This window comes from Colius striatus, chromosome Z, assembly GCF_028858725.1.
Source record: "Colius striatus isolate bColStr4 chromosome Z, bColStr4.1.hap1, whole genome shotgun sequence".
Classification (NCBI taxonomy): Eukaryota; Metazoa; Chordata; class Aves; order Coliiformes; family Coliidae; genus Colius; species Colius striatus.
The window spans coordinates 19,287,036-19,299,897 of NC_084790.1; the positions used below are offsets into that span (position 1 = coordinate 19,287,036).

The 12,862-nt window shown below is 40.7% G+C and overlaps 1 protein-coding gene across 2 annotated transcripts in view; it reads left to right on the forward strand.

Annotated features, from left to right (window-relative positions):
- The first annotated feature begins 2,480 nt into the window (after positions 1-2,480).
- The window catches only part of TEK (TEK receptor tyrosine kinase), a 42,960-nt gene continuing 32,578 nt past the window's right edge, over positions 2,481-12,862 (forward strand). For both annotated transcript variants that reach the window (XM_062017666.1, XM_062017667.1), the window contains exon 1: positions 2,481-2,661. In XM_062017666.1, the coding sequence (XP_061873650.1) occupies positions 2,610-2,661 (52 nt within the window). In that variant the 5' untranslated portion in view covers positions 2,481-2,609. The remainder of the gene's footprint in view (positions 2,662-12,862) is intronic.

A 12,862-nucleotide genomic window follows, 5' to 3' on the forward strand; every position in this document is an offset into this window, starting at 1 on the left:
ATGGATGGCTTGGGGGTGGTGGGTGTCCTCAGTGGCGTAGGCTGTTCTGCAGGGTAGAACAGCGTCTGCTTAAGAAAACAACATGAATCTCAGTCATTTATGAGCCTTTCCTTCACATTAGCTGATTGCAGTGAGTAATAATTCCTAAAGTTCCTTTACTGCCTCCTACTAACACATATTAATGTCATGTCAAGGCCAAAGTAATGGCTGGTTTCCAAAAAGCATAATACAGACAGACATTGCAGGACAATATGTGCTTTCTGCTAACACATCTACCTGATTAAAGAAGTGCAGAGTGGCATTGTTTCTTTTTCCTCCTCACATATTTCCATGAGCTGCAGTATGTATGAATGGATTGTCCTTGAGATGAGCATGCTGCTTATCTAAAGAGGAAAGCTTAGTGTCAGGAGTTCAGGGCACTTAACATATCATAAAATTAGCCTTTTGCAAACTGGGTTATGAAAAGCTGTGTTTAATGCTAGGCTCACATATACATGTCATATTTTTTCTCTCCTGTAGCCAATTTAGAAACTCATACATGCCATGGTGATAGGTGCTAAATTAGATGTGAATGCTGGTATGTATTAATCAGCATTTTACTGCCACCAAAAACTGATGTTCTTGAGGACAACACTTTAGAAAAGACACGGGGTTGGACAGCCTTTCTGAGTCTTTCCAAGTATCTTAAGAACAGACAAAGAGTGCAGTCTGTAGGACCCAAATTCAGCCCCATAACTACCTGAGGACATGCCATGGACATGCTCATTGGCCAGCCCAGCAGTCAGTAATTACTTATCATAATTTAGTCTTCCCGCCATCCTCCCTTTTAGCTCAGTTTCTTTCACTGGTAATCTGCTTTTGCCAGAAGACTGGTTCCAGTTCTTTTGCTCTTTAATAGTGAATGCAGACTGAGATTTAGGATCCTCTTTTTTTGCCGATCCATCAATGTAAATTGAGGACTAGCATAACAAGTGATGGACTTGTGCTTGGGATCCTGTTGCAATCTTGTTTCTATTTGGTGGAGGGCACAGGCAATTCTACTGCACTTCTGTGTTGTTTGGTAGTCAGAGGGGTGATCAGATTATACATTTTTTATTTCACAGGACAAAAATCTGGTATTACCTGCTTTTAGGAAGACTCATATTCTTGTAACATGAAATACAAGGATGAAAATACAGAAAGTGAAGCTGTCAAACATTTAAGTATGAGTAAAAATAAGCCAGAATAGTGAAATCGTTTTAAGTTTCACAGTCTAGCAAAAGCTTGCCACGTGATTAATTTTGACATCAATGGAAGTAATAATCAAACTCTGTCACTTAAAATCTTAGTAAATAGAAACAGGTCTAAGCTTAAACAATTAGGACACAAAACGATACTTAAATGTTTGCTGAATCATAAATGCTATTCTTTGTTTCTTGATGTAAGGAGAAACTCTGGGGTAGAGCATTGAAATCTGATATAGGTGACACCCTTCTGTCCACACGACAATAGATCTTGGATGTAAAGGGCTTCCTCAGTGAAATCTATGCCAGTCAAAGGCTAAAAGGTCTTCCTAAGGAAATTCCATCAAAGCAGAATCAACCCACACCCCATTTCCAAAATGATGCTAAACACTTACTTTTCCATACTTCTGTAAAAGTCATTCTGGGTGTTAGCATCTTGGCACAACCACAGGACTTTCAAATGCTACATTGTCATGGACTATATTTAGCCAAGTGATAAATAGGATTGCTCTTTATTTGTAATTCTGTTTATATAGCTGAGTGCAGCCTTTCCATTTATTTCATTAAGATTTTGTGGCTTTCTTCATATTTTTTCCTCAGCTTCTGAATTTTGAGACCTCCCTGGGTGATGTCACATTTTGATCCCACTGAAGCCATAATAACTCTGGGTGTGATTTATTATTGCAAGAAGTTTCCAGTCTGTTTCCAATTGTCAAATGTAAAAGGAAAATCATTTCCAGTAAAGCACAAGAGCTAATGCAGTTGTTTGCTGTATTGTGGCCGGCTTCGGTCTGTACCAGATTAAGCTGATTGTTTTGTAAGTTTTCTTCATCTTTTTCTTGCTGCGTGCTGAGATGAGTTGCAGCCAGCAGCTTACACGTGGATGAAATAAATAAGGGCAAAGACACTCTGAGAAGTCAGTAGATCTGCATTTTGAGAAAGGGATGACAATTTCTACCCACTGTACCTAGATGGGGGAGTTTTTACTTGTGCTCTCCTGTCTACTGAGGGATGCCATTATTGTTCCTATTTTGCTGGCGGTGACCAACAGCAGTCCCCTGCTTCTCCAGCAGCTCCAGATAACTGTTTTGAGGTACTGCTGGATGGACGGGATCCACAGTGCCGTGCAGTCCCACTGATACGAAAATGCCTTTAAGATCCTGCCTTTCCCATCCTAATCTACAAAGGAAACAGGAAAAAGGAACTTAAACTCCCAGTGCTCAGGCAGCAATGACACTGTTCCAGCCCGCGCCTGTGGTACAGTTTCTTGCCTGCGACTTGTAAACAGCATACCATGCAGTAGGAGAGCAGCCGGTGAACATCTAACCCAAGAAACGGATACTCCATGAGCAACTGTAAGAACTGGATGGATATATTTTGGAAAGCATGGACCCTTTAGCACATCTAGTTCTCTATGGATTCAGCTTGATCATTTTGGGTAAGCCTTTTCTTTAGTATTTGTAGCCGAGCTGTCAAGCCTTTCTTATTTCTCATGCAATGTGCAGACCACAGCATTTTTATTTATTTATTTAAGTGCCTGTGACTGTTTCAGTGAGCCAGCTTCTCTCCATGCACCGCTCTCACAGGCAGTGAGAGCAGGACTGTGGCCAAGTGGTTGGGGAGCATTTGGATACATGTAAAGTCTGATGCTACCTCTTTTTTAATTGTTGAAATCATTGGTTGACACATATGCAGATTGCCACAAGGTTTCTCTTCTGCCTAATGGTATCAACTTTCTCATTAAGCTGCTCTAAATACAGATTAAATGATGATTTTTCTGTGCCTGACTTCATGAACTCACTGTGAGTTAGCAAATGTCAACATTTCTAATTGTTCCAGTGTATGTGATTTTAGACAAGTTCTGAGACAAGATTCCACAACTGGAATCTAGGTGAAAATCAGTGGACAAAAAGGGCATAAAAATGCACATTATAGAAGGTCAATTAATAACACTTCAAATACAGTTAAAGAATAAGCATCAGCAAATGTCATCAATTCAGCAAGTCAGAAGTTAGTCATAAGAAACATCTGCAGAAAAATATACGGTAAGATTACACTAATGCAAATTTAAGTTACAAGGTTTGGAGCATTAATGCTAGAGATGCTCTGCTGAAAGTGTTCCAAGTAGAGCCCTGAGGAAGCCTGTGCTCCTGCCATCAGATACTCAGTTGCTCAGAATTTGAGCATTGCTTTCACCTTTGTATTTTGATTTTCTTGATTTTCTTCTGGGTAATATACCATGCAAAGTCTGTAAAAGCGAAATACAACTCACACTATAACCTATACAACTCACATAATAACCTAAGACTCCTAACTCACTCGTAACCATTTAATTGAGATATGCACAGGTCATTCCAGTAAAAAGGTAGTGTGCTGTAAAACTACAGATTGAGCTGCAAAGAAAACCAGAAATCAGCAAGAAAAAGCACTAGTACTCATTGCTTTGCCATTTCCAGATCTTCTTGATTAGCTGAACAATAATAGCTAAGTCAAAATATGAATGAATGGGTTGGAAATGTTACTTTTGGCATCTACAAAAGGCTTGAGGTTAACACAGAGAAAAAAAACCCAATGTTTAAGATCTGACAAATGCACATTTGGAAGTATTTTTATCTGGCCATTGCTGTAATAGCTTTCATGTTGTTTACCAATTCCTCTTTTGTGGCTTCAGTTTCCCAATTGTTTAGCTGCACATTGATTCAATGCATTTAGCCCTCAAATCACCTCCAGCTTTTCAGTTTACGGAGATATATGATGCTGGAAGCATTTCGGATAGAGAAGAAAGGAATTCCAGTTACCCCAGCTCTTTTTCCTTGTCTCACCTATTTCTTCACCTGGTAATATATGCCTAATTGACACAGAAAGCAAACAATGCTCAATAAGTCACAGGTACGTGGGAGAAAGAAAAGCCATTATCAGAGATGAGGGATAAACACCGACAGCTCAGCACAGAGTTTCTGCTAGCTGCTGCCTTTTCCACAGGGGCTGCCCAGCGAGGTGTATGCAGTGGTCACACCCGTCTCCATAGATCTGTCAGCTTTCCCGCTTTTGTTTGAGAATGATATCATGTTTCCTGGGGTGAGCGGGGAGGAGGGAAGACAATGCGAGCCCGCTTTCCTCTAGATATTGCAGGCAGAGCTCAGGAAAGTAGGAATGACATTCCCTGAGCAGGGGAGACTTTACACTCAGTGCAGATCATGAATTGGCTTAACCCCTTCCCAGTAACCATGGGCAGAATTCTCTGAGTGTGTTGCTGAGGGGCACAAAATCCACTTCCCCCTTTTCCAAGGTGAAGACCATCAGCTTGAAGACGATTACAAGAAATGGCCTTTGATTTAGTGTCTCCTTTTATTTTGTTATAACAACACTCCATTTGCAGATAGAGCTAAAGGTTTGATTTGGAAGGTCACTGTTGCACTGCATGTACAGTCACAGCTTGTCATGGCACACATTAAATAAAACTGGCCAGGGGCTGAAATCCTGTTGACATTTTTGAAATGAGACTGAACGTCACCATGTGGTTTTCTTTTGGTTGGTCCTACTCCAGTCAGAATTTTAGAGCATCAGAATGACCCTGATATCCATCCTGAAGTATAGATTCAAAGCTAAAGGTTGTGGTTAGGTCCAATGTGTTAGATCCTGACCAAAGAAGAGTCTCAGACCTACCTATTCCCTTGGCAGTCTTGAGGACAAACCAAGGAATGAGTGTCAGAATTTGCCTTTTGCCTCTTAGCAACATCTGGAAATTTACTTGCAGCTTTTCACAGCGGATTAATCTTCAGAAATGTTTGTGTCTAAGACTCAGTTTAGCAAGATGGCCACCATCAGTAAGAGTTGTGGAAATCAGCAACAATTAAAACCAATTTCATACACATTTCTTTGACTGTTTCTGGCAGGAAAGAAATAGATTGTCAAATTCTCTGAGACAGATACAATCTTCTGTGCTATAGATTTTCTCTACCCATAATTTTAGATGCAGTGGGTTTCTAAAAATATTGGTGAGTCTTTTTGTTGTGATTTAGCTGTTGAACCCATATATGGTAAAAGACTCGAAAGGTTATATTATCCTTTGAAGAAAAGGTAACAGTGGAGCTAATAGTGCAGTGCCACTCAGCTGCAGCCTTCCATCATTGCTATTGATGGTTGTGTTTTCTCTGGGATCAGAAGGTGCTATTAAAAAAAAATAGAATAGTATGTATTATCATTATTATGTGACCCATTTACATATTAAGAAACTTATGTAGCTTTTAACATGCCTTGCCAGACATGTATGCAGCATTATGATGCCATAGGCTCTTCAAAATTGCTGGGCAATTCTAATAGCTCTGTTTCGAGACTTGTTATTCTCTTGTGAGCTTTACTTAACCTAAAGAAAACTTATATTAACCTCTGGGTTAACATGCCTGTGACAGTGAACATGAGTGTCATTCTTCCCATAGTTAAAGGGATGAGGTCTCTATATGTACCTTCAAATATGCCTTTGTTGGACTAAATCGGTACCTGAATTTCAAACAATTTGTCCTACAGCTGCAGTGCTCTGGCATTTTGAGCCTCCCACAGCAAAGCAACTGCATACAAGCCACATTTGACTGTTTAACCTCAGGTATTTAAAAACTATACTGACTCGACATTACACTGACACCCAACCTTTAAGACATCTGCATTTTTGAACTACTAGTGTGAATTGCAAGAGACATTTAACTGATTTCCTTCCTTGTTCCTGAAGTGTGTGATTTTGTGAGAACCAGCAACTGCACACGCCCACCTCACCCAGAGGGGACCGTACCCAGGTGTTCTTTTCATGAGCCTGAAATTTATATGGGATTAAAGCTCTTCTTGAGATGTAGTCTTCCTCTAATCCAGAAACATTGGGCCTGCCAGAGGAATCATTGGTTTAATCTCTGGCCTGCTGAATGCTTGAGTATATGTTTGCAAAGAAATAAGTTCCATTGACGACCTAATTCATCACTCCCTGACTCTCCAACTGGAAGCCAAAAACAACAGCTTCAACCTGTGTGGACAGCTCTGTACCTACCCTAACTGCAACTAAAAAAGTGAGCCATTTCTCTCCCATTTGTTTATTTTTTAGCTTCAGAGTTTGTCTTTATGTGTGCCTGGTTCAGAGCTAGAGAGAGGCAGAGAGGTTGTCGGGAAGCCTGCATTTTCATGGGCCATCTCAGCAGATGGCAATAGTCAGGAGCTAAATGGCATTTGCACCAGGCCTGGAGGAATCAAAACTGAAAGGCAGACATGAAATCACACTACACTATATTCACAAGTGTTAACATATGCTATTGTTTTAGATACAGATTTCAAACATATAAGTATATGTATGTATATATACACACAAGTATATTGGATTGTTTGGGCATTTTGCCATGATTAAGCTGATTGAATAGATTATTGTTTTGCTAAAATTTGATTTCATGGGAAAAAAAATTGCAAAGATGATCTCATATAAGAATCTCATCTGGAAGCTTTTAGGTGGATTATAGGGAACACAGAAGTCAGATAGGCTTACTGCAGCAGAGCAGCTGGCTTTAGGGCAGGGAAGATGTTAAATCAATCAGCCCTTCATGTGCCCACGGTGAGAATTATATGGGTTGGAAACCTGCTCTGTATTGGTCATGTAGACTTTAGCTTGCTTGGCCCAGACCTGTCTCTTAAACACACAAAAACCCCCTGTTCAGCTTTCTATTGAAGATCAAGAAGTCATTGTGGCATGGAGGGTGTTGGGCAGGCACAGAAGAAATTAACCAAAAATCAATACACATACCACTTGTGTGAGCCAGATGTGTAGTTCCAGGTCAGCTCTCACTGAGATGCAGGATCCACCTGGGACTGGAGGGATGAAAATCTTAGATCAATTGCAATAAAGAGCTGTCCTCCAAAGACAGTACCTACCCAGTGGTGGTGGCAAGGTCGTGTTTAGGATGCTGTTTCACTGCAGCTTCAGGGGAGACATGTAGCAAAAAAAACCAGCCTGTGTCTCAGCTGGAGACTTTCCTATACGAAGTTTGAAATGTTGATTGCAATTGGGGGCACAGATTTGACAACTATTCTCCAACTAACACCCAAACTACAAACATGCACTCATGATGTTAAACAAAGGTTGTACCATAAGGAGCTAAGAACCCTCATCAAAACTCATTTTGTAGTTCATCACTAGGAAATGCAAATGCTTTTAGGATGTGAAGATACCAGGCATTTGCTACGTTCTGAATGGATTTTTGAAAGATAGGTTCACAAATCACATTTCTGTATTCAAGCATAATACAGGTCAGCTTTTTGCTTTGAGGTTGGTATTTTGCTTGCCTGGTATTTATTTACTCTCATCATTGTGTCAGCCTGTCTAATGAAGTGGCTTGGTTAAATTCCCCTTTGGAGTGTGACAGGGCAGTTTCACCCATGCTTCTGATCATCCTGATGTCTTCCCTTTGTTTTGATTTCTGGCAGTTCAGGGATCTTAGCCTCGTTAGTCACAAAATGTACTTAGCACCAGAAACACCATCAGGCACTCTACCCAGAAATATCAGTAAGCAACAAGATGTGGGTACGCTGCTGTGTGGGCAAGAACACATTAGGGTAGGCCTTTTTGGCACCCAGCACCCACAGACACTTCCAGACTCTCAACCGTATGCATGTTGTATGCATGGATACATCCTTCAAGACCAATTGATTGCCTATGTTATTTTGCATATCCAGCTTGGGCCGTGTGCACAAACAACATGCAGTACACATAGTAGCTTCATAGTACAACCTACGAGGCCCACACCTCTTATGGACATACTTATTCTTGCCTGCATGTACTTTCTTGGTGGCTGTACCCGTATTTGGCTAGCTGCAGATACAGCCAGATGTAGCTGAGCTACAAGCTTGTCCTACTGAAGCTTTCCCACTTTCCTTATCCTTTTTCAGCATTACCTAGCACATTGTCTGCTGCTTGTTCAACAGGCAGTTTCTGCTGGTGTGTTGACTTTCCCCTTGCTTGCTTATGGTCTTCCCCCTTGCAGGCCTATGGAGGAGTCAGGAGCAAACATCTTCCTACATTTTGGCTACTTGCACACACACCCCCTCACTAGCAAACTAACAATCAAGCTCCACTAGTGTTTCTTTTTGAGGTTTTTTTAATCTTAGAAGGTTGCCTGGACAGGTATCCAAACAACTGAAATGCAGAGAAAACACTGACTCTATTTCACAAGAAGGCAGTTGCATTTCCTTCAACTGCTCCAAGTGTATCCAAGAACCTATAGGAAATCATCAGCCCTCACAGCTTTGACAGACTATTTTATTTTTCACACTTATGCTCAGGTCTTCCCACTACTGCTAAGGAGCAAAGTGGTGTTCTGTCACTAATTTTTTGTCTTTTACCAGTTTCACAATACGTTCCTTCCACAAATAACACCCTATTCCTAAGGGCAGAAGATCTCAGAACTTGAGCTCTGAGCCGTCCCATGGCTGCCCAGCAGCACCACATAGGATATGAGCAGTAAGGTTCTTTCCATGGACAAGAAGAAAGGTTTTACTGGAAAAATCTGACTTTTTGCACATTTACTAGCTGTTCTTCAGCAGCATTTTTGCCTGTCTCATTATTGCCCTGCTGCTCCTGCTTCTGCTATGTGTCAGTACATCTGAATCTGTTTGGGTAATAGTAACTTCAGCCTTGTTTTCCCGTGGAGGACCGAGCTGTCAGAGGAGATCTTGACTCATGGGAGGAATTACCTGAGCTGCTGCTATTTGTGCAACTCAAATGAAGTTTTCAGTGCACTAAGAGACTACTGAGACCACAATATAAACGTGTGATTTCAAAGCCCCGCCCCAGATTATGTACTTTTTTAAAAAAATAACCAAAAGATAACCAGGATGGATAAGAGGAATATTGAGTACCCAGAAAAAAAAAGGAGATAAAGATTGACAAATGCTGGTGCAATATATACATTCCACTCTCCACAGGAAAAACATCCCCAAACAGCTAATATTTTGAGTTCTTTTCTGACTAGCTTTAGTGTTCTGTAAAGAGTGAGTATCATTTCTTCTTTTTTTAAGGGAGAAGAAACATGGAGATTCGTTCTCTATTTTATTAACTTCTTCATATTTCTCTTGCATTATTTCCATCCTGACTACCTTCCAAATTGGCTAATTAGTTAATAAACAAACTAATAAACAAACAATTGAATTTATTCAATACTTCACTCAGATTTAATCGAATGCTATACTTTTTCAGCAAAATTGCTTATATGATCCCCGCTTGTATCGCTAAAGGGATCAGCTATGTTCTTTTAATTTGGTGTGTGATTTTAGGCTACATCTGAACTTGACAATGGGAAATAATTAGATGCAGGCTATTTAGCAAGTTAGGTTTGCTCTAAATCAAAATCTTGTTCTTTCAAGCAGAGGAAGAGCTTGGTGGTATTTTTTGAGAGAGTTGGAGAAGGGTCTGATGGCTTGTCAATCTGAGACATACATTTCCAGTAGTCTCAGAAAGATTTTTAAATCCTGCAGTGAGTGTCATATGGAACTGACTGTTTTACTTGCACCATAATACCAAACCTAAACTAAGCACAGATTGTACTTTTTTCCTGCTAGCATAACATCTGTGCTGTACATTCATATCCCCAGACAGTTAATAGCAGAAACAGTTTGCATTCCAAGCAATAACTGTAAAATAATAATAATAAAAAAAAGAACTGCCTAAGCATTTCAAATTACATCACCTTTTATTGCCCTTGCTTCACCTTGTGAAATAAAGGAATGGAATTTACTGGAATTTTCTACCCTCCCACTTTTCTGTACTCATGTATGGCATTAAACTCAAGATTAAACAATTCGAGATTGCCACATTGTTTAATTCCTGAGCTAGTGTCTAACACCAATTCCACTTGAATGAACCAATGTTTTAAACTTTAACAGAGACTTTCTTGCTCTTTGAGCAGACCTGTGTCTAGGGTGTGTTCCAGCAAATTTCTCAGAGCTGTTTCTTCCAGCTGGTCCTGGCTGGTGCAACACAGCACAGAGAGTGTGGTAGCTGAGCCTGTACGAATGGCATTGTGTTAGGGAATGAGAACACATAGGAACTGCAAAGACAGCATGATGCACAGTTTTTCTCTGTTCAGCACAATCTCCCCAGGCAAATATGTAGTAGAGAAACCACAAAAGATACAGCCAGGTGCCACCTAGCAAAAGAGAGCACAGTCCTGTAGTTCAGAGTGGGCCAAGAGGAACTGCAAAGGTCTCCCTTCATTCATTTTCCCAACTGGGTTACAGTGGGTGTGCTATTATTTAAACCAGTTGTTTTCAATGATGCCACATTCTTTGTGCTGGAAGAGTTCAAAGCACTGCACCACCATGAGAACGTGTCACAGACACTGGGCAATGAATCCTCTGAGCACACTATTACCCTTGCAGCAGCCTCCTGCAAGGGCTTTCTCTTCTCAAAAATCTGTTTGCACACACAGCAAATTGCCTTCCTGATAAGGTCAGTTCTTCAAGGACTAGGGCAGGAGTCAAAGGACTTTTGCAAGGAAGTATGGAGGACCATCACTGGCACAGAGACAGGCTATTTCCTGTCTGTACTTTTTTGCTTTCCTCAGAGAGCTAAATCCTGTTGCTCTTGTTTGGTCCTTATATACCCTAAACCTTCATTAACATCAAGGGTAGGACTTGCCTAGATTTCACTGGACCAAGTAAATTCCTTTTGAGTGTGGGTAGTGGGGTTAGTTTAAGCTGCCTTACCAGAAAGAGATACTGAAGGAATGCATAAGAGTAATGCACATATGCATTTTACACTTTTCTGTTTTGTTTTTTTCCCCCCACAGTCTGAGGGCAGCAGCTCCCAGAGAAGCAAAAGAAAGTCCCTTCCTTTCACCTCAGAGGCCTCAGGCTGGCTTTAAAATACCAGTCCTGATAGATTCTGAGTTGAATCAGTGAGTTGTCTTTAAGTTGATGTGCTGCTAGAGTGTTTTGGATTTTTTTTTTTTTTCAAAACACACATAAAACATGTCTCTTCTTAGTGCAAAACTTTTACTTGGATGCATTTTAATTTCTACTTGGCAAGTATTACAGCAGTGAAATCTTAGCTGCCCAATGGTTCCACACTTGTACATAGATATTGTTCCCTTTTAGACACAGTGTTTCTCCAGAAAGACATGAAACCCCACCTGTCTCACACAGGCATCTGGGTTACTCTGCAGTGTGTAGTAGGACCAAAAACCCACCTATATTTAGACAATCAATCAGAATGCTATCCACTCACCAGTGACTAGATTTTGATTCATGTGCAATAATCACAAGTGTAAATGAGCAATACGTCTGAGCTATGGTTGTTCTGCACTTTGGCTACATGATTTGCGTTGTTACAAAGAAACAGAAAAGTATGCAGTGAATGTACCAAGTATGATGGGACATCGTTTTTGTATGTTTTGCATGGGGATCAAAGGCAACATGAAAGCTAGTCCCCAAAACTCAAACTTCTAATTCTTTTTCTCAAAATATTAAAAAGGTGGAGATGCTGGGTGGGGGAAGAAGTGTTATTTTCACCTTTCATTGCTGTTATTTTCACTTTTCAATCTGTGTTGTAAGTCAGAGGAACAGAGGAATGCTAGGGAATTGAACTGGAGCCCCATATGAGCAGCCATCCTCTGGAACTTGAGCCTGTAACTCTATATTGGAAAGAGAGTTGCAGTTCTGTGCCCTGTGGATGCTAGGCAGAAACACCAAAGTGTTTCAGTTCCAGCACTCTGCCTGACTTCAACACAGATAATCACATCAGGTCATGGAGTTTGGAGCAAGATTTGATTCAGAGTTTCACAAGAATTTTCAGAAATCAAGATCTTGCAGTTTATGATTTTAAGAGTATCTCTACCTGGCAGTTCCTCTCTGACATAAACTGAAGCCCCGTGCTTTCAGCATTGGGTGACTCTTGTATTACATCCACATTCAGCTGATGCATCAGGCGCTTAGTAAAAGCACAAATGTTCTTCATGTAAAAGTAAAAACATTGAGATAAACACACTATAAAATAAACACAGAAGTCTGGCTTCGTTTCTATCACACACTTCTTTAACTTTGTTCAAGGAGTTATTTTTGCAACATGCAGCAGGATGAGCTGACACCACTGACCTGCGTCTTTATGCAACATTTACTTCAGTGACTGTCACACCCTTTCCAGAGGTTTCATTTCTCCATCCCATAGCTGCAAACTACCCGGTCTGGCATGTTAAGGGGAGGTAACTGCCGGACTGACTGGGTGTGGCGAGTGCCACTGTGCTGTCAAGATACTTCAGTCCCCAGAGCAGTTTCAGGCACGGAAAGCAGAGGAGGACCTCCTCCCTTGGCCTTGAGCACCACAGACACACACGCAATGACTGCAGTTAGCACTAAGACCTTTTGACCTCCCTTATCTAAGACTATACCCCTTTCCTTCCAACCAGAGAAACATTTGGAAACTGAGCAGCACTAAATCTTGTGTCTCTCTAAGTAAAAACAAAACATACTTGTATCCAAAGCAGGGAAATAGATGTGGTGAATAAAAGAAATCAGTTATTCTTCCTGTTTCAGCTGGAAGAAATGTTACCGTTTCCCTCCTCTTTACCCTGAATTTCAACAGTAAAAGAGCAATGCTTCTTATTTCCAGAGTGTTG